Source organism: Mastigoproctus giganteus, chromosome 6 (assembly GCF_048544385.1).
Source record: "Mastigoproctus giganteus isolate SK-2022 chromosome 6, ASM4854438v1, whole genome shotgun sequence".
NCBI lineage: Eukaryota > Metazoa > Arthropoda > Arachnida > Uropygi > Thelyphonidae > Mastigoproctus > Mastigoproctus giganteus.
In genome coordinates this window covers 1411774-1431889 of record NC_143580.1, presented here as the reverse complement: position 1 = coordinate 1431889, position 20116 = coordinate 1411774, and the positions used below count along the sequence as shown (strand labels likewise).

At 40.6% G+C, this 20116-nt stretch overlaps 1 protein-coding gene across 1 annotated transcript; it reads left to right on the top strand.

Annotated features, from left to right (window-relative positions):
- Positions 1 to 384: 384 nt before the first annotated feature.
- LOC150083788 (uncharacterized) lies at positions 385 to 19653 on the top strand. The gene is made up of 7 exons (XM_090374880.1): positions 385 to 481; positions 1347 to 1499; positions 5449 to 5712; positions 6215 to 6340; positions 14305 to 14634; positions 14851 to 14973; positions 19549 to 19653. Exons 1-6 carry the CDS (start codon positions 394 to 396, stop codon positions 14964 to 14966), a joined length of 1077 nt encoding a protein of 358 aa, XP_090231006.1. The 5' UTR covers positions 385 to 393; the 3' UTR covers positions 14967 to 14973; positions 19549 to 19653.
- The last annotated feature ends 463 nt before the right edge of the window (positions 19654 to 20116 follow it).

Here is a 20116-nt window from a genome sequence, read left to right as displayed (position 1 = left end):
TTTTAGGAGTCGAATTATTACATGAGGACGGATGGACGGACGGACATGATGAGGGCAACATCCGCATTACGCTTATATGCGCTTAAAGAAGAAGCAAATAACGCAATATTAGCAACGTAAGAAATTTTACAAGGTTTTTAAGAAAGAAACAAAACGGATGTTTATTATTTGTTATTCTGATGAAGCCAGCACAAATAAATTAAATCGTCTTTTGATTAAAAGGTTAGTTACATTATAAAATAGTTTTGTTCGATAAAGTTGCTCACGTCTTCCTCAACCCCCACACCCCTTAAAAATTAACAAATTTATATTACATATTTTACACGTTTTCTTAGGTTTCGTTAACTTGTATTGCAGGTTCCTCTTCAAGGACAAACAGACAGACACGAAGGCATGAGGCAGTTCGGCGTGCTGGTGCTCTTCTTCTTGGCAGCTCTCCTCGTGGTCAGCATCTATGGCCAGAATCGACCAACGAACCTCGGTAAGAATGTTTCCTCCTCAATGAATCTGAATGCGAAGCCAACTTTTAAAAGTTGGCTTCGCATTCAGACAATTTCAAATTTAAGTCGCTTTAAAGTTCAAAACTGGATTCACTTGCATTTGTTAATGCAGCGTGAAAAATTGAAATAAGAAATGGTCCTTTGTTAAAAGTCGTTGTTAGAGCATTTTTATCGAAAATACTAATTTCCCGTTTGATTTCAGAGGGATTTTTCTCACGAATTCATCCCGAAGTCGCTTCCGCTAAATTCAAGCGTGATCGAAATTTAAAATTAAATACAAATTAAGTTACATTAGGATCACGAAATTGGAAAGTGTTTTACAGACTGTTTCAAACCCTATCTTATAATAAAAAACAAAGAGAAAAATGTTTTCGGTGAGAATTTTCAACACAGTCCACCCGCTTAATTCTTTTCATTTCAAGGATTAATTGCGAGCATCTTCAGCTTTCTGGCCCTCGTGGTTAGCACAGTTGATGGAATCGAGGGAACGTGGTTTTTTTATCCCGGAAACTGGGGATTTTCATAACAGTGCACACACGCAAATTACAGACATGTTATATACAGTACAATGTGGCCAAGTCACTGATACGCCTGAAACCCAACAACAACAACTTTCAGCTTTAAAACCGAGTAACTGACCGCTACTCGTCGGTGCGGCTTTGTAATGGTTGCATGGGAAACGTTTAAAAACCCTGCGATGGAGACTTCATCCTCGTAACAGACTTCTCGCGCCACTTGCGAACAATTTCGAAATTCAGCACAAAACACAGGCGCGCGTTAACGAAAACAATGTGTGGCCTCGTGACAGATGCTTCTTGCTGATTGATGCAACTTGATCTCTTTCAGGGGACCTCATCACCATCTTGCGGTACCAGAACACCCCTTGTAAAGGGGTACAGGGAGACGAGGGAACGTGCCTCAGTGACCAGAACGAATGTCGAAGAAGAGGAGGAACGAATATCGGTCCTTGTGCGAGAGGCTTCAGTCAGTGTTGTTTGTGTAAGTAGATCTTTAAGCTTCTTTGAACATTGGCTAAATAGTCATGTGATCGAATTTTTTGTTATTTGTTTCTCTCTCTTTTTTTTTTACTCAATCGGAATCATACATTTCTCTCCAAAATAGTGCTATCCAGTTATATACGCTGCATTGCCAAGGATATGGTCATCCTGGGATTTGAGAAAAGTGAATCACATCTGCCATTAGCGTGTGGGAAATAATGCAATTGAGTTCAAGCTGGAAGAAGCAGATCAACGGAATACAGTAGATGGGATATGGAGTTGAACTTACCCACTTGCAAACTGGCTCATAGTGAACATATTATATCGTATTAGTATTCAATAGTGGCATAGTGGCGTAGTACTTAGGGTTGGACGCCACCTGTAGTTTCCCACATCTGCACTGTATGTACTCTGTGATGGAATGCAGAAATACTGCATAAGCCAGAAAAAAGTATAGTGTCTGCTTTATGCAGAATTCTTATATTCTGTTGTTGTGTCTCTAGCTACTTGATCGCAGGGCTCCCTAGTGGAACACTACGTTGCCCGCCACCACCATTGGGAGGTGAGCCAGGCTACCTTCATACTCTGGCTGATTTCCGCCCAGGTCGTCTGAGCTTTCTGGACGGAGATCAGACAAAATCAAAAAAAAAAAAAAAGGAAGAGAGTGGGGAAATAGTACAAGTGGTGGAGTCCAAGTAGGTAAAAGGAGGAAAATGAGGAAAGAAGGCATCCTCCAGCGGAAAGAAGAGGTGGGAAGGGAGAAGTAGGAATCACTCCTGGTCTGGGAGTCCATCGAAGGCCAGGGAAAGGAAGACAGCTTGCAGAACAAGGGAGGACTGCAAAGTTGGGTAGGTGCAAATGGAAGTGTCTGAGTTCGATTGCTGTCAGTTCAGTGCCGTCATTCCAACGAGGCAACGAGGAAGATGTCTAGTTAGGTGTTCATTCAGTTCTGATAGTGGCCGATGATGAGGGAAGAGCAGGTACGAGGAGAGATCATAGTTTCAAGAACGTCTGGTGTGGGATCAGACGTGGGATCTATGTTGTAGGATCAGACGTGGAGAGATGATTCCAACGCCTTTTGAAGACTGCTGAGGCATATCTGCTAAAAGCTAAAAACGCTTCTTTTGATTTTAACTGGTTGCTCTACGAACTAAGTGTGGTTAAATTTGTATCCAGTAATAGTTGATTACGTAGGTCCAGGTAAATGTTACACGAGTGCATTACGTGGTGCCAGTCATTCAGTTCTCCACAAACACAATGGGCATCGTTCACAAGCCCAAAGTCCCGAAGTCGCTTTTTGAATGACCCATGGCCTGTCAGAAGAAAGGTAGTACGTAAATTAGGGAAGAACCAGCCAACTCTTTGTTTACTGAGGTAGGAGACACTAGGCAGAAATAGTTTGGTAATACTGCCTTTGGTGAAATCATCCTAATTTGTTTACAATGCTATGAAGACAGCAGACTTTCCCCCCTCTCTTCAGATCCTTTTTCTGAAGAGAGGGGGAAAGTATAAGAAGAAGAAGATGTTATTTCTTCTTTATAGAAGAAGAAGAAATAACATACAATCTAAGAAATGAAGCCGACCTGAAGATTCCGCTTTTCAGAAAAGCCATAGGTCAGAAAAGCATAAAATACAGAGGTGCTAAAACCTGGAACAAACTTCCTGCAAAAATCAAAAATGTCACTTCACTAAATCAATTCAAGAAACTACTAATCGAACACATCACCAGGGATGTCTGATTCAAATTACCTTCCACTCAACTCCTGGATTTTAAAAACACCAACATGGAAATAATGTACAAAGGGTAAAGGAAGCAGTTGGCAAATAGTTTGCAAATTTCTGTGCATGTATCTCATCATTTTTCTTTTCTCTCCTCATTTAATTGTAAAAATGTTCACAATGATGTTATAAGTAGTGATGCTTTTTGAAATCTTCTGTAAAGAAATGTACAAAAAAAAACTCCAATTTATTTATGTCTTTCCTGTTGAACATTACCTGTACAATTTCAGAACTGTACATTTTTCAATTGTATATTTGTATATTCATAATTTTTTTAAGGGAACACCCCCTATAAAGCCATTGGCTTATGTGTTCTCCCTCCCTTTTTGCTGTTATCTCCCAAAAAAAGTGTAAAATAAAATAGGGATAAATAAATTATTATTATTATTATTATCCCAACAGATTTTCCAGAAGGAAACAAGTTCCTGCCAAGTATACCGAAGTTCTTGTTTCGGTTCTGCATCGACAATAGTTTTTATCCCCAGGAATTCAGTTTCTTTGTTCTTTCTGGTGGCATGGGAAAGCCCTGTGAAGATCGCTCGGAGGACAAGGGGGAGGGGATACAACCTGTTAATACTTGTAGTGCTGCTGTCGTTCTACAAGCCCGAGTCATTTTTAATAGCATCAACCGTTGTATCTTCAGAATAACGTTCCTAGTGCTGATGATGGACAAACGAAGGAACCGTCAGCACCGTATGTTACGAACGGTACAAAAACAGCTGAATAAAGAAGGTGGAGCGCAGATCCCTTAAAACCCCAGTTTTTGCGGGTGAAGCGAGCAGACATATTGATATAATTTTTTGCCTTCTCTTTCATGGACTTTAGATGTGGCAAAAAAGTTCTGCGATCATCAGGGTAACACCTAAATATTTGAATGAGCGTCGATTCTTGAATGAGCGTTGATTCTAACTTTATAACTAACTGTTGTTGTCAAGATGGCCTTTGAGAAGCAGGGTTCTGCTTTTATCTATAGAGATTTCCAACTTATTCTCTTCAGTCCAAACCGACAGGGCATTCAAGACTGTGTTGGCTCTGGTCTCAATATCTACACTAGTTGGGCCCTCAACTAGGATAACCAGGCCATCTGCATATGAGGGCTGTGTGGTATGGGGGAAGTCCTTCTGGAGTCATTCATCCAGAATCATATTCCAAACAGCTGGCTACAGAACAGAGCCCTGCAGGCAGCCTCTGGTGAGTTGGCGGGTGATACTGTGAAATTTTGTTTTCATGGTAACTTCTTAGTATTCAATCTGTTCGTGTGACTACAGGGAAGCTGCAAAACACCAAATCACCGATTACTAACGAAACGACCATTTAGAAAGGTCCTAATAGCCACATTAATCTTCGTATGGATTGAGTAGCTGAACCCAGCCTTTTATTGATCTATTAGTAGGATCCGGCTAGGGTCTTGAAACTTCGCCTGTTATCAGATTTGCTTCACTGTCCCATCATATATAAACTTGTAAATGTGTCCGCGAATTGCAGAATCAAAGACCGTTGCAAAGTCATTATAAAAGGACCGATGAACTAATGCCCTTTCTTACAGAATAATGACTTAAGTGTAAAAAGTAATTTATTGTGTAAAAGTCTCCGAAACTTTAATTGTAGTAATTTGTGACACTAAACTGTATAAGTGGAATGAATTACTTACATTTTTCGTTTAGCACAGAGTAGCATTAGGATTAAGATTAACTTTTAAGAGTTCAAACATTGATTCATAAGCCGATTTGATGTCAAATAATATTAAAAAAAAAAAACGTAATAAACGATGCATGCATGCATTTTTCGGTTTCCAAAACTAAATAAACTGATCTTTTTCTTGGTATGATTCTTTAGTCGCTCTAAGAAAGATCATCTTCGAAGCGTCATTGCAAAAATGTTGTTTTCTTATGGAGTGTCAACGTTATGAAGGTTTTGCTAGTTGTACTTGCCAGTGTGACGTCATTTAGGAATCATTTCAGATGAATATTTGCCAAAAAGAGTTTTCTTTTGTTTGTAGATGGCCACCGGTTAGGGTCTTCATAATTGTCTGTGGCTATTTTTGATGACAAAACATCAAAATAAAATAAAATATATTATGTTTAAATGTTGTTTAAATGTGCTGATGCTAAATTTGACTTTCTTCGCCGAGTCCTTTCGAATAACTTCGACTTCTTTTCTTCCTCCCACAGTCAAATTCACGTGCACGAACACCACCAGCCAGAACGAGACGATCTTCGTGAACCAGAATTACCCCTACTTCGAGAACGGCACGGACACGTGTCAGGTGACCATCGAGAAACCGGACAACGTGTGCCAGCTGAGGTTGGATTTTGACGAGTTCAGTCTCTCGGAACCGGACGAGTTGGGGCTGTGCACCACAGACTCCTTCATGGTACGCACCACAGTCGGAGAGAGGTTACCGATTCTGTGCGGGGAGAACAAAGGCCAACACCGTAAGTATATGCAGCTGACACTGCGATTGTACTCCGAACACCGCGATTATTTTTAACGGAGTCTTTAAATTTACGAACTTATCAATTTTACGAATACTTAAATTTATTGAAGTCAAACTTCATTAATCCAGTAGTCCAAGAGGATAATTATTTCTTTTATTTGCATCACCTTGAGAACAAAGTTACACGCTCCAGTTGGTCCCCACCAGCTATGGCTTCTGCCACAGTTGGCTTGGATGATTGCGGAACCCACAATTTGCGAAACTGTTATTTATTTTGGGCACCCAATATCGTGTTATCGACCATTTTAGTATTTTAATTTTATTTTAATCGAAAGGAATGTATCACGAATCTGCTACATTTGAATAATTTTGCATTAATCCAGAAGTAACTTGTTTAAACTTGCAACACGATGTTGAGTTGTACTGTGAATCTACCATAATAATTATAAACGGTTCACTTTCAGCAGAAATTCTTTAATGGACGCTTCCTTGCTTTTCAGTGTACGTCGACATGGGAAGAGGGTCCGGTAACCCCGTCGTCCTGAGTGTGGTGAGCAACGGAGACAAGATGTCGAGGAGGTGGAAGGTGAAGATCAGCATGATAGAATGCGGAAGTCTGAACATGGGTAAGAGCCAAACTTCGTTTCGCTTCAACCTTTCAAAATTTTTATCGCTTCATTTCGCCCACCACACCCGCAGGATTACAAAAAAAAAAAAAAAAAAAAACAGGTGGCAAAGGCAAGTGGGCAAAATAATGAGAAAAAGAGATAAAATAAAATCAAAACACTTGGCCCTGCGAAATGTGTAAAAAACAGGAGTTCCTGCACACATCCGAACTACTGCTTTAGCTGTTGTAGAAATGTAAAGTTATTGGATTATAAAGCAGAGCCAGACAACTTCTATTTTAGAATTTTTAGACTTTATGGGTTCAGGAGGGTGAATACTTCTAAACTGAATGGCAGATTAGATGAACAAAATTTAAAATCGAAAATTTTCCAATTTAAAATGATATAATTTAGTAAATTTTGCGGACCATGCCCGAAATACTTTGTGTTTCCATAAACCGTACTCGTTTTGTGGTTTCTTGAAAAGATATTATGAATCTTGGTTTGCGGTTCATTAATTATTTATTTTATTTATCTCCAGTCCAACAATGTTGGAGCTTGCCCAATTCCAATGCCCAGTTTAGCGCGAATCCCTTCATTAGTTCTTGTTGGCAAGAACTAATGAAGGGATTCGCGCTAAAAGAGCTGCGTACGTCTAGATCCCTTAAGTAGTTTATTTCGGTATTGTTAGGTCAATCTGAGGCATCTGAGTCTGCAATTTGTATAGGGGGCTGATTCATCTTGGTTGGTATTTAAATAGGAAACTCACTAAATAATAATTAAAACAGCCCGGAAGAGTGACTAAAACATCATCAGATTGTACGACACCTCGCGCACAGTCTGGATAAAGTTCCCCATTGCTGCTCTTGTGAACGGTGCCGGGCATCATTACAACAGATGCTGTTGATATTGGGTTTAAAGACACAAGGGCATCTGAGGCCAAATTGTGTCTATTCATCGTTTAATTGCATGACCCTATCTTTATAGTTGTTAAATTATATACTTTTGTATAAGCCAATACATTTTAAGTATATTAAAAGTTCTTCAATATTTGCATTGTTTCCTCGGATATGAGATAAATCAGGTGATACGTTAAGCCTGGAAACTGATTGAAAAGTGTTTGACCAGATGGTTGAATGCAAGGGACAATCAAGCAGAAAAATGGCGGACCGTAAGCCGATTGTTACAGGATGAACACTGAGGTGGAATTTCTCCCAATAGCAAGTGGAGATGGGTATGATTCGTATGTCCAATTGTTAGCCTTGCCAACACCACTTCCTCACGTCTGTTTGGTCTGAAGCAAGAGAGCCACAGCTTTGGTTCTTGTTTTATTTGGTAAAGTTTGCTGTTAGTATTCCTTTTCCATATCTGTGACCAGTTGTAATCAGTGTATGGAACCTGAGGATGTTGTGAGAGAATGGGTTGAGGATGTTTAGAGGCAAAGTCTGCACTTTCATTTCCCGGAATGCCAGAATGGCCAGGGATCCAGCAAAAGCAGATTGACTGATTGGACACACTACAGGAAAATAGTTGGGAATGAATTTCTTTCAATGTAGGATGAGAAGAGGAGAAAGTCTTCGTTATGGCATTGATAGCACTGAGGGAATCCGTGTAAATTATTGCGGATGAGATGCAAAGTTCAATAATCTTACTAAGTGCTAACTTGATATCATAAAGTTCAGTAGTGAAGACACTGCATGATAAAGGTAGTGTGGCTGAAATTGTACATGTAGGAAAAACAGCTGCAGCACCTACCTTACTATCAGTTTTCGACCCATCGGTATATATTTTACAGGCTTCGGAGTTAAGGGTAGCATGAGCTGAGTGCAACTGTCTTATGTTATTGGGAGGTATGACATTCTTCCCCCACTGGAGAAAATGTGTGTCATGTGAGGCACAAACATACGTCCAAGGAGGAATAGGTACAGTTGTGTTCTGAAAAATATCAGCTAAATCAATGTTCCAACTCTGAATAAGATCTTTGATCCTGAGTGAAGCAGGTCGATTTTCATGTGGCTTATTCTCATAAAAGGAATCCCACCGAGTGTTATAAAGATACTCCCAACTGGGGTGCAATGGAAGACACTGGATCTTAGAAGCATAGAAAAGCAATAATGTTTTTCTACGAAGGCTCGTAGTGGAGGCTCGTGGGCTTCGATATAAAGACTTTGCATGGGAGAAGTCCTGAATGCGCCCAGAGCAGTCCTCAGGGCACTGTGCTGGATGACATTTAGCCGATCTAATGTGCTTTTCCTAGCTGAGTCATATACGGGAGAACCATAATCTAAGCGTGAACGGATCAGATATTTGTAGAGGTGAAGTAAGGAGTACCGATCAGCTCCCCACGACATGGATGAGACTGATCGAAGCATGTTCAACTGTTTTAGACAAGTAGTTCGTAGATATGTGATATGTGCTTGGAAGTTAACCTTACAATCTAGTATCAGACCGAGAAATCTGATGCTGTTTACTACTGGTATTGGACAATTGTTTAGACGTAATTCAGGATGGTGGTGAACAGCACGTTTCTTACAAAAGTGAGTGGTGGTAGACTTTTGTTCAGCTAGTCGATATCGGTTGCGTGACATCCAGGATTCAATTCTGTTAATGGCAAGTTGGAGTTGACGCTCAATGGTGTTCATGCTTTGCGATTGGCAGGAGATGGCGAGGTCATCCGCGTACATATAAGCCTCCACAGTTTTGGGGATGTCTCTAGTTATGCTGTTGATTCGAATTGCAAATAACGTTGCGCTGAGTATAGATCCCTGTGGTACTCCTTCTTCCTGAATCTGGGGTGTAGACAATACGTTCTGATAACGGACCTGAAAAGAGCGGTGGCGCAAGAAATTCTGAATTATCTGAGGGAGATAATTCAGAATTTCTTGTCCTAGGTGATAAAGGTCCATAATAATACCATGTCGCCAGGTAGTATCAAATGCCTTTTCAATATCTAAATTGACCATGACTAGATGTTGCTTCATGACAAAGGCGTTGCGAATATTCGATTCAGCTTTGATAAGGACATCAAGAGTGGATCTGTTCTTACGAAAGCCACTCTGATGATCTGTTAAAAGGTTCTCTGCTTCTAAGATCCAGGTTAGCCTCGTATGTACCATTCTTTCAAAAATTTTCCCCATGCAGCTTGTGAGAGATATTGGCCTATAATTGTTAACCAAAGAAGGGTCTTTGCCTGGTTTTGGTATGGCAAGTATGAGAGAATGACGCCAGGAAAGCGGATAAGCATTTTCTGAGAAGATTCGATTATAGAAGATCAATAGGGTACGTAAGTCCTCTTCAAGCAATTGTTTTAGCATGATGTAATGTATGTCGTCTGGGCCGGCAGCACTGTTTGAAGATTTATTTAAGGATTCTTTGAGTTCTGTTATATTAAATGGTTGATTGTATGGAAGTGAGAGCCGTGTGGAGAAGTTAATTTTGCGGCGTTCTGCATCTGCCTTGATGCGCTGAAAGGAGATCGAGTAGGAAGCAGAAGCAGATATTGTAGAGAATGATTCTGCTAGCGCATTGGCGATTTCCTTAGGTGCCGATAGATCTTTCCCATTCCAACAGAGTATTGGAGAGGGTGGTCGAGTGAATTTTCCATTTAGTGCTTTAATTCTTCTCCAAATGAATCGTGGGTCAGTGTCTTTGGTGATAGTTGAGGCAAATGAGATCCACGAGTCACGTTTGGCTTTTCTCCTAATCTGCCTTGCTTTGGCTTTAAGTCTTTTGTATTCTATTAGATTATTGGTTGTGGGAAACTTACGGAATTTGTTCCAAGCACGGTTTTTCTCACGCTTGGCATTAGAACAATCTGTATTCCACCAGTTGTTATGGTGGGAGTACTTGTGAGGTTGTGACTTCGGGATTGAATTTTTTACTGCATTTAGTATCTGATTGGTAATGTAGTTAGTTACGTCTTCAATTGGCTGTTGCTGAACATAACTTCTGTCTAACTGGACCTGGGTACAGTAGCTCTCCCAGTTTGCCTTCTTGAACTTCCAGGTGGATCGGACCTCGAGATTTGCAGTTACCCATGTTTGTAATGAGCAAAGGATTGGAAAGTGATCGCTGTTTAAAGGATAGTTTAGTACTGACCATGACATACTTGGGAGAATTGCTGGTGAGCAGATAGACAAGTCTATTGCAGAAGTAGAACCTGTAGATAGGTTAATATAAGTGAGAGACCCAGAATTTAGTATAGTTAGGTTGTTATTATTCATGAATGTTTCGATTAATTTGCCTCTTGTGTCAATCGCAGGCGACCCCCATAATGGATGGTGGCCATTAAAGTCACCAAAAAGGCAGATTGGAGATGGTAGTTGCATAACCAAATTATCAAGTTCTGTATTTGAAAATGGTTGAGAAGGGGAAATATATATAGAAGTTAGGGTAATTGATATACCGATTGAAATACGTGCTGCCACAGCTTCTAGACTAGTTTGTAACTGAATTTGCCTGGACGGTATGTTTGATTTTATAAGCACAGCTACTTCTCCGCGAGCAGGAGACTCCGAAATCCTGTCTTTTCTATATATTGTATAGTTTGTAAATTTTGGTGAAGCTTCAAATGATAAGAAAGTTTCTTGTAGACATACTCCTATCGGATGGTATTGAATCAGTAAATCTTTTATGTCATCAGAATTGCTTCTTAGTCCTCTGCAGTTCCACTGTATGATATTAGACATTATTTGAGTTTAGTTGTGGTCGATTGTTCTGACTGTTTTTTAGAAGTGGAGCATTTCGATCTGTCTTGCTTTATTTTATCTTTTTTCGGGAAATAGGGACGAACAGAATCCATGGTGTCATTTGCATGGAGTTCCAAAATGGGCTCCCCATTATCTAAACGCTCATCTACTTCCATACTGTTGGTGGGAGTTTCCATTTGTTTTGAACCTGTGTCATTACAACAGAGGCAAAATTTCGTTTCATCAGACCACATGATGGCTTCCAATCATCGACGGCCCAGTTTTGCTGCCTCTTATCCATATTGCAAAAAGTGACCTCTCATACAGCCCTTGGTCTCACCTGGGATGTTTGGCTCACCTTTCAGCCTCACTTTGCCAGGATCAGGCAGAAGACGTAGAGTGTAGAGTGTATTTAGTGTCAAGCGACACCAGGGGTTTCCCCCATCTCCGCGTTCCTTTCATTGTAGGTGTGCCAGTTCACTGGAAAGGCCAGAGATTTAAAAGTGTGTGTATCATGTGAGTGTGTTATGTTATGTACCGTTGTTCTTCTGGCCATTTAGCCGCTGGACCCCTGCTGAGGCCCAACGTTGTCCACACTCAGCCCCGTGGAGGCAGGCCAGGTATATCAGCATTATAATTAATTACTCTGGCAGGTCCTGCCACCTAATTTCCTGGGACTTCAGTGGCTAGGACCTAAAAAAAAAAAAAAAAAAAAAAAGATTTGATCTTTCGCGTGGGGGGGGGGGGGTTAAGAGCGCTAGGATTTGAAAGGCCGAAACTATTGGCAAACAATAATTTGGACATGATTAAATTTGGACGTGTAGGGCAATCGCTTGTGTACAGATAGAGTAGGGGAGGGAGACTGAAGACTGAAGACTGGGCAGAAGACGTACGCGGCTCTTTTGGCAGCGCGTCAAGAACTCGTTGGTGTGCATCAGCCAGCGCTGCTTGTTCGGCACATCCTGAGATGTATTACGTCGATCCCTCTCTAGGCATCAGAAATTTGGTCATCTGCCCCTGCCTCATACCTTAACAAATATCTCAGTTTAGAGTACTGGTTGCTTAGATGGATGAACAGGGTGGTAGGCCACCCCCTAACTATCTCCAGATCGATCCTACAGGCAAATATGGGCACCACTCCTTGGAGACATATCATCGTGACAAAAAATGTCCTCACGCTTGCAAGGCTTATAACGGGGCGAATTGATGCTCCAACATTATCCACGTTAATCTCTGGCCGGAGGAGGGCAAGAGGGGAGCATCCCGATTCCCGTCTCCTTCTGCGTCTTACGCTGTCAAGCATTGATTCCCTGAGGAACATGTTTCCAGCCAATTGTCTTCGGATCTTCAATAAAATTAGGATCCACCCTGATAGGTTCTGTGAAGACAACCCTACAGGAAGGAAATCCTCAAGAACTGCCACCAGATAATGAATCTATGATATTCACCTGCTCCTGGACATGACGGACTGTTTTTTCTTTTTTATTTACTTGTTTGTATTTGACAAAGACTTCATGCAATTATATATTGTGTATATTTTGTACATTTTATCCTGTAAATGTCTCGGGTCGAGCACGCATGTACTCTTGTATATTGTGCATGTGTTCCTCGTACTTTAGTCTGTAAATATTCACACCCTTCTGGCACAGCCGTCCCGGGGTGACCCAAGGTTTCTTGGGAAATAAACTGATTTTAATAATAATACAAATAATATTCGTCCCCATTTTATGCGCAGCTATTAACGTGGGTCTTGCACGGAGGACCCCCTATAGGTATCCACGTTACGAAATTCTCTTCGCAATGTTCTCCCAAAAATCGGCTGATGAGGTCCTTGGTTAACGGTTTCGGCAGTTCTTGTCTTCCAGGATTTATCTCTACTTCACGTGCTGGACTCAGTGATGGCAACCCGTACCTATCGTTACATTGTACGCTGTTCAACCTCCCCTGTTTGAATAATTTCTTCCCAAACAACTCATTCAACATTTTCAATTGATTGGCCTGTAACCACCCTGTGAAATACTCCGAACTCAAGCAGTACAGAGTGAAGAGCCTCTGTGAAGCGCACAGCTTACTTCAAATATAGAATGGGTGCACCCCTGATGAGGTGCTCCCGCTCTTTATTCCATTTGGGATAAAAAACGGGATTGCTCTTCTTTATCCCTGTTGGGAAAGGAAGAAGATGAAACGAGAAGTAATACTATAATTAAAAGTAATATTCTGTAACAAATGAAAATGCAACGTAAAATCGCTGTTGAACACCCACTTTTTTAAGATACCGTCAATAATCACCTCTCGTAAACATCGTAGACAGCTATTCTCGCCTTTCTGCGCACCCCTCTACGGGTCGGCTGTGTTAAAGGGGCGAAAAGGAGCAAACATTTGCTACAATAATTAATAAATGCATTTAATAATAATATCGGCTTAGGGTCGTCAGATTAACTTTGGATTACAGATTCTGGTTGTATGTTAGACAGGTGCCAGATTAAGGCACGGGTTAGCAGGGCCCTTGCCCGGGGCACCATTCTTTAAGGGGCGCTAAATTTACAAATCATGAAAAAAAAAATATATATATATATATATATATATTGGTCTGGCACTGCAGGTGCTTAAAATACGCAATTAACAGCATAGGACGGGAACCTCTCAGAGGAATCGCCACGAACAGTTCGGAACGTTCGTGGCGGTTGACGTATGTGCGGTCAAAGGAGAGTTGGAGTTGCTGGAAACATTAGAAATCCGTTTGCACCAATGTTTTCGTTGCGATGAACACATTTTTAACGAAGGCTGCGTGATTGCCTCGAACTTCGTGGAGACATCATCTCGCACCGACGAAGTCAGACTGCGTGCAAATCAAACCACTCCGGTCCAACGTAATGTCGTTGAAATGCTTAAACTGCACGTTCCCGCTTAATACAATAGAAGTGCTGAACCGATTTCAAATAAACCGTGATAAGTTAGGCTCCAGTAAGACCCGCAGAACCACCATCTTCGAACAAACGCTGAGTCACAACAGTTCTAACAAAGAACCCATAGTCTCTTGCGTGTGGTGCGAGTAAACATTGAGTTGAGAAACCTCCCGCCGTCGAAGGTGGTCCCAATGCGCAGTTGAAATCTCTGCCGCGGTTTCGTATGTCATTGTGGGGGTTGACTGCCTTTCAACACAATGAAATTGAATAAATAAATAAAAAAAACTAATTAAACTTTGCTGTCGCCAATGGGCGTTCTTAGAGGTCATCACATTGAACCTAAGGATTTAACCAACGTACATTTGATGCCAAGTTTTGTGGTTTCTTGCAGCTCCAGCGGGGTGTCTTCAGTACTACCGCAGTCCCAGCGAAGTTCTTCGCAGCTTCAACTACGGCGCCCGCGTGGATAATCGAGTTCGCTACTTGAGCAACCTCCGCTACACGTCGTGCATCAGGGTGGAGGAGAACTTCTGCTCCATCAAGTGGGAGACCGAAGTGAGGGGATCCATCTCCTTCGGGGCGCCGTTCGACGGCTCCGCCAGCGGGGCTTTCTGCAATGACGATGACTTCATCGGAATCGACCAAGGCTCCGAGGACGGAATGGGCGTCGGCGAAGACCGTTTCTGCGGTACCAAGCTGTTGGAGAGGGACATCCTCATCTGTAAGTACCTTGTCCTCTTCTTCCTCTTCCTCCTCGAACGATGCAATATTTGCGGCATTATCCGCATTGCTCTCTTTCATTAGCATCGTCACAGGACGATGCTAAAGAAAGAGAGAGAGAGAGAGAGAGAGAGAGAGAATGAAATGTGGGCAATGAATTTTTGACTGAAAGAAGAGGGTAAGCGGTGTTGTCTTTAATGCTGTGTTTCTTTTTCAGCTCGAAGCAAGCCTTTCATGCTGCGAGTGAGGAGCAACCACGACGCCACTATGAATGCCAACGCCTCCCAGTTCGGATTCTCCCTACGGTACACACAACTTCCCTGTATGATATAGACTCCAGGTAGGCTGTCTCTTCATTTGTTCTCTTTATCCTAAAAACGCTCTGTGGGAAGTGCTGCATTTCTTTTGAGGTTCATCCGGAATAAACTGATAAACGGGCATCGGAATGAAGGCATGTACAACGAAAAGTACACAACGAGATGACCATTGGTTTTGAGAGTGGCATAAAAAAAAAAAGATCAATCTCAAAAGAAAAATCAGCGCGTTACACTCAAGTGCGTTCGATATAAAACACAAAATAAATGTAAGTATAAAATTTCACGAAAATACGTGCGGTGAGATTGTTACATGCGGACGGACTAACACGGTGAAGACAACAGACGCATATAATTGTTAACGCGCTTAAAAAGTCCATTTGAAGTAATTCTGAGGAAGATCCGCTTGTTTAATACGCTTTCAATCCGATCCGTTAAAAAGTTAGAAGGCCTTGACAGCATTACCTACTCGAATGAAGCATATTAAAAGCGTAAGGAAATATAGCGCGTTAATAACTTAAGGAAAATGAAGTTGTACCAAATTGAGAAATCACACAAATCGGATTAATAATTAAATCCATTAAACAGAAAATTTAACGCGCCACAATCGGATATTATACAAAATTTGTAATAATAATAATAAGATTCTTTATTAACATAAATTTTATACCCTAGTGATTCCTTACACAGAAAGCCAGAGGAATCTTACATTTAGTTGTTTATACAAGTGATTTTGATTTATAAAAAAAAAATAAATAAATAAAAAAAATATATAATAATAATAATAACTAAATAATAATTAACAGATCAAAGCAAAGATAATAGTCAAAATGTAAAAATGAATGAAGTAGTAATTACAGCAAAAAAGGACTACAAGTTGAGCTGAACATGAAATTACATGAAATAACTATTTGCAACATTTAGCAGATCTTTAAGGAGAGTTTAGAAACATTTGAGGGACTGGTAAATGGCAGGACTTATTCCAGAATTCTTATTCGAGAATGTGGAAAGGGTGCCAGAACTCTCCGCATCTGAATCTTCCAATTATAGCAAGTGGTAGTGCCGTTGCACAACACGCTGGAAGAAGGAACTGATACGTTCGCTACGACATAGAGAGCCCGTAGTAGTATTTGTAACTGGGACAGTCGATTATGGCGACTGTCTCTTAAAAATACAGTTTCGTGTAATCTTTAACATATGAGTTAGCAGTTAAAGATGATCGGCAAAGCAGAAGCAGTTCCACCAGACTTTCAGGAGGTAACTTTCGTTCTTAAGCAACTTTCCCAGCTCGGCAACCCCTTAATGAACTTAGCTGTAGTAAGCAGCCGTCACAAGCCGGCAATTAACCCGCCCTGGTGATGGGTGGGTTGATTGCCTTGCTGGAAATGGAATATGCTGGTTGAAAACTTCCAGAAGCAAGGGTAATAGCGCGGCTGGAATCTGCAAATCTGTTTCTTACACGCGTTTCGTATGCCGAATCCCGTACTGCTTTCTGCATGTTTCAGCGGCAATTGAAGGTTTTATGTTTCTGCCTGCCAACGCTGTCGTATATAAGAACCCCTATTATTTTGATCTGGCTGCCAAGCGACGGTGTAAGTTATCTGCACACTCGTTCTGCTCTTTATAGGTCCGAAGCAACGCAGAGCGCAGAGAGCGTTGATTGCACTAAATTTTGCGCCGCGTACGAAGCCTATTTTTGAAACGCATACGAGCCATCGAACAAATCGCGCTCACCTCATACCTGCTAGGGTAGTTGCAGCCAACACGAGAGGAACGTGGCACTCGTAAGTGCGCGCCTTTGTGCTATACCTCGAGTATGGGCAGAATCCAGAAACTAGTAGGAACGAATGCTACTTTAGTATTATGTTTGATATATCAAGGTTTAAAACGTCCGAGGATCCAAAAGCTGTGCTAAGTATCCCACGATGAAGACCTGCCAATTCCCAATCACTTTCCAGAGAGGAATCTTCAGAATTGAACGACAACTAGGATAATTGTAATTACACAGCAGTCAAAGCTCAAGTTGCTCTCTATGCAGATGATCTTAAGATCTACTCAGCAGTAAAGGAAATTATCGATCCTCAACAGCTTCGATGCGCTCTCATGGGATAAATTCGCTTTATGGCTATCTCGGAATGGCTTGTCTGCTAACCCCTCGATGTGCAAAGTGATCTCTTTCTCATCCTGCAGATCTCCACAACCAATAAATACGGAGTACACTGTTGATAATTTGATAATTTATTTATCCCTATTTTGTGTTACAGTTGTTGGGAGAAAACAGCAAAAAGGGAGAACACATAAGCCAGAGGCTTTTTAGGGGGGTGTTCTCTTTGAAAAAGATAACAATAAAACCAGACCTTAAATTACACAGATGTTATTTAACAGATACATCATAAATAAATCGGACATGTTTCTACATTCCATTACAGAGACTTCGTAAACCAACCACACATGTCGCGTGGTTAACAACAGTACTTATAATTACATTGCGAGTACTTTTACAATAACAAGTATGAAAGAAAAAAATATGAAATAATTGGTAAGAGTGTTACAAGCTTTTTGACAGCTATTCCTTCAACTTGTTTACACAATTTCCAAAGTGGTATGCATTGTGGAAAGTTCAGGAGTTGAGTGGAAGGTGATTTAGATCAGACATCCCTGGTGATGTTCACTCAGGAGCTTCTTGAACTTGTTTAGTGAAATGGCATTTTTGATATTTCCAAGAAGATTATTCCAGGTTTTTGCGTCTCTGTATTTTATATTTTTCTGACCTATGGCTTTTCTAAAAAGCGGAAACTTCAGGTTCGCTTCATTTCTTAAATTATATTAACTCTGTGATCATCGAAAGGTGTGACCAAGTTAACGACTTGCGGATTCTCTTCTCCAGCAGTGCGAAATTTGATGCCCATGTCCTTAAAATCACCAGCACAGCATTCAAAACACTGGGATTTATCAAACGGAACACCTGCAAAAAAAATTCCTTTATAAAAGTATAATTCTCCCAATCCTGGAATTCAGCTCACCCATCTGGAATTCTCACACGGAAACTTTAACAAAATTGAAACAAAATTGATCCGTTACCTTACGTTTCGTAATACTCTATTCTATCACTCGGTGTACTATGAATCGCTGTGTGATTACTTTCATCTGAGGCCTCTGTGCACTAGAAGAGTTACTGCTGACATCGCCCTTCTAGCCAAAGTAATCACTGGAATTTACGAAGCATCTGATATCCTTAGTAAAATAAACTTCGGTGCTCCGTGTAGACAAGTCAGGAACCTTACACCGTTTCGTCTTGACTCTGCCACCACAGACTTTATGAAGTTTAGTCCACTGAACAGAATCTACAAATGACTCTGTCATTGACTTTTGACAACTCCCAACCACTGATGAACTCTTACCTCTTCTATTAAACTGCAAAGTAACTAGCTCTCATCTAATTATTGTCGTTTATTATTATTTTTTTTTAAATTATTTTTCTGTTCTCTAACTAATTAATTATTATTTGTTTTACCGGTAACTTAACCTTAATTTTGTACCTCTTTTGTACATATGATTTTAATGTTTGAATCTATATCAATGTTTATCTTCCTGTTGGATCTCTTATTATAGTTCAGGTACACTGTTAATGGTAACCTGTTGTGTATCTTGTTGTTAATAAAATAAAACATCTCAGAAGCCCGTTCGAGTAAAATGCTACATTTCTGTACTTAGAGAGGATAGGATAAATTTGTGGGGGACTTTGGACAAACGAAATCCGAAGAAAAGATCTTGTAAAATTTTGTTTAAAACAGTGGAATATACTGGATGCCATCTGCAGATATTTGCGATAGCACTATGGTCTTTTGGCCCAAAGAAATTTCATGGGCGGGCATTTTAGATGGTTTCAATAAATTAAACTGCTTCCTTCATCTCTGGAATAGCGAAGCAGATCAGCACAGAAGAAAGAATGGTCTGCCAGAACTGAGTTGCAGCTTGGCGCGCGCACAGTGAAATGAGCAGTCCCTTGGTGCCAAGGAACTCTCAGGTTTCCACCACTCCATATGAAGCCAGGACGGCTATACAATTTAATAAATTATTCGATCTTCAAGGTGATATCTTCAAGCGTATACAATCTGTGCTCTGTAAATTATTTGATGCAGAAGTCAAAGGGGACATAGTCTCTAATTTACGCAGACGTTGGGTTCGCAAGAACTGGAAGACAGAATGACAGATTCCGAGCGAAATTCCCGGCAGTCCTTTTACTTAGTAGTGCATCGCCTTCTTGGTAACACGAAGACTGAAAGAACCAGGTTGATAAGTTGTTTGAAGATTACGGACGAAAGGTGAAGGGATAATAAAGGTCACTCAAGCCCCATTACTTGTACTTTTAGGTGAATTTTTCGAGACCAAATTTGGGTCTGAGAAGAACTTAGGACGAACCACTAAATTTACTACTTGGGTCACCCGACCACAAAAGACAAACACGTCAAATGTAATTTTTTTACGTATTTGTTTTCATTAACTTGAGGTTTCTACTGTTTTAAGTTGTTATTTTTTTAAATCAATTGAAGAGTAATTTTATGATGTTTTTACAATAATTTTTTTTTTTTTTTGTTTAGGTGTTTCCGGAAATGACGTACTCACGATAACCGACAGGTGGCGCAAACATCTGGTGGACTCTTATTTATTTCTTCTTAAGTTATTCGACGTATGTATACACGTGTGTGCGCGTGCTGTGCTCGTAAAAACTACGTGGGCGCGATGCGCTAGTTGACCTGTGAATACTGCCCGTGTGTCTGTACTCTGTTTCAAATAAAACTCAGCTTTACTGTGTGAGCCTCTCCCTTTCTTGTCACAGAGAATGCACCCCAGTGGGGCGGCTTTTTCTTTTCTTTTTCCACGATTCTTTCTGAAAACAAACATGGCCACGGAGCAAACGATGCGTGAAAAATGGAGAAGTTCAAAAGTGGTCATTTTTACAAAATGTTTCTTTGAAATACTAAACGTCAACGCTTAAAAATGCAGAAATTGTCGAAATGTAATCAAGATCGAAGACCTCATTTGACGTCTTCATTAATTCGTTATTTTCTAAAAGGTGATCCGATGGCAGCCATTTAAAAAAAAAAAAAAATTGTTTTCAATGTTTTTAAAGTTATGCTGTAGATGGCGCTACGGTTGTACAAGTTG

What these genes read in the sequence shown, in the direction of transcription:
- LOC150083788 (XM_090374880.1), top strand. Translation starts at nt 394, where the DNA reads ATGAGGCAGTTCGGCGTGCTGGTGCTCTTCTTCTTGGCAGCTCTCCTC. An exon ending in CTTCAGTCAGTGTTGTTTGT is followed by an intron (nt 1,500 to 5,448) that starts GTAAGTAGATCT and finishes TTCCTCCCACAG; the next exon opens with TCAAATTCACGTGCACGAAC. An exon ending in ATGCGGAAGTCTGAACATGG is followed by an intron (nt 6,341 to 14,304) that starts GTAAGAGCCAAA and finishes GGTTTCTTGCAG; the next exon opens with CTCCAGCGGGGTGTCTTCAG.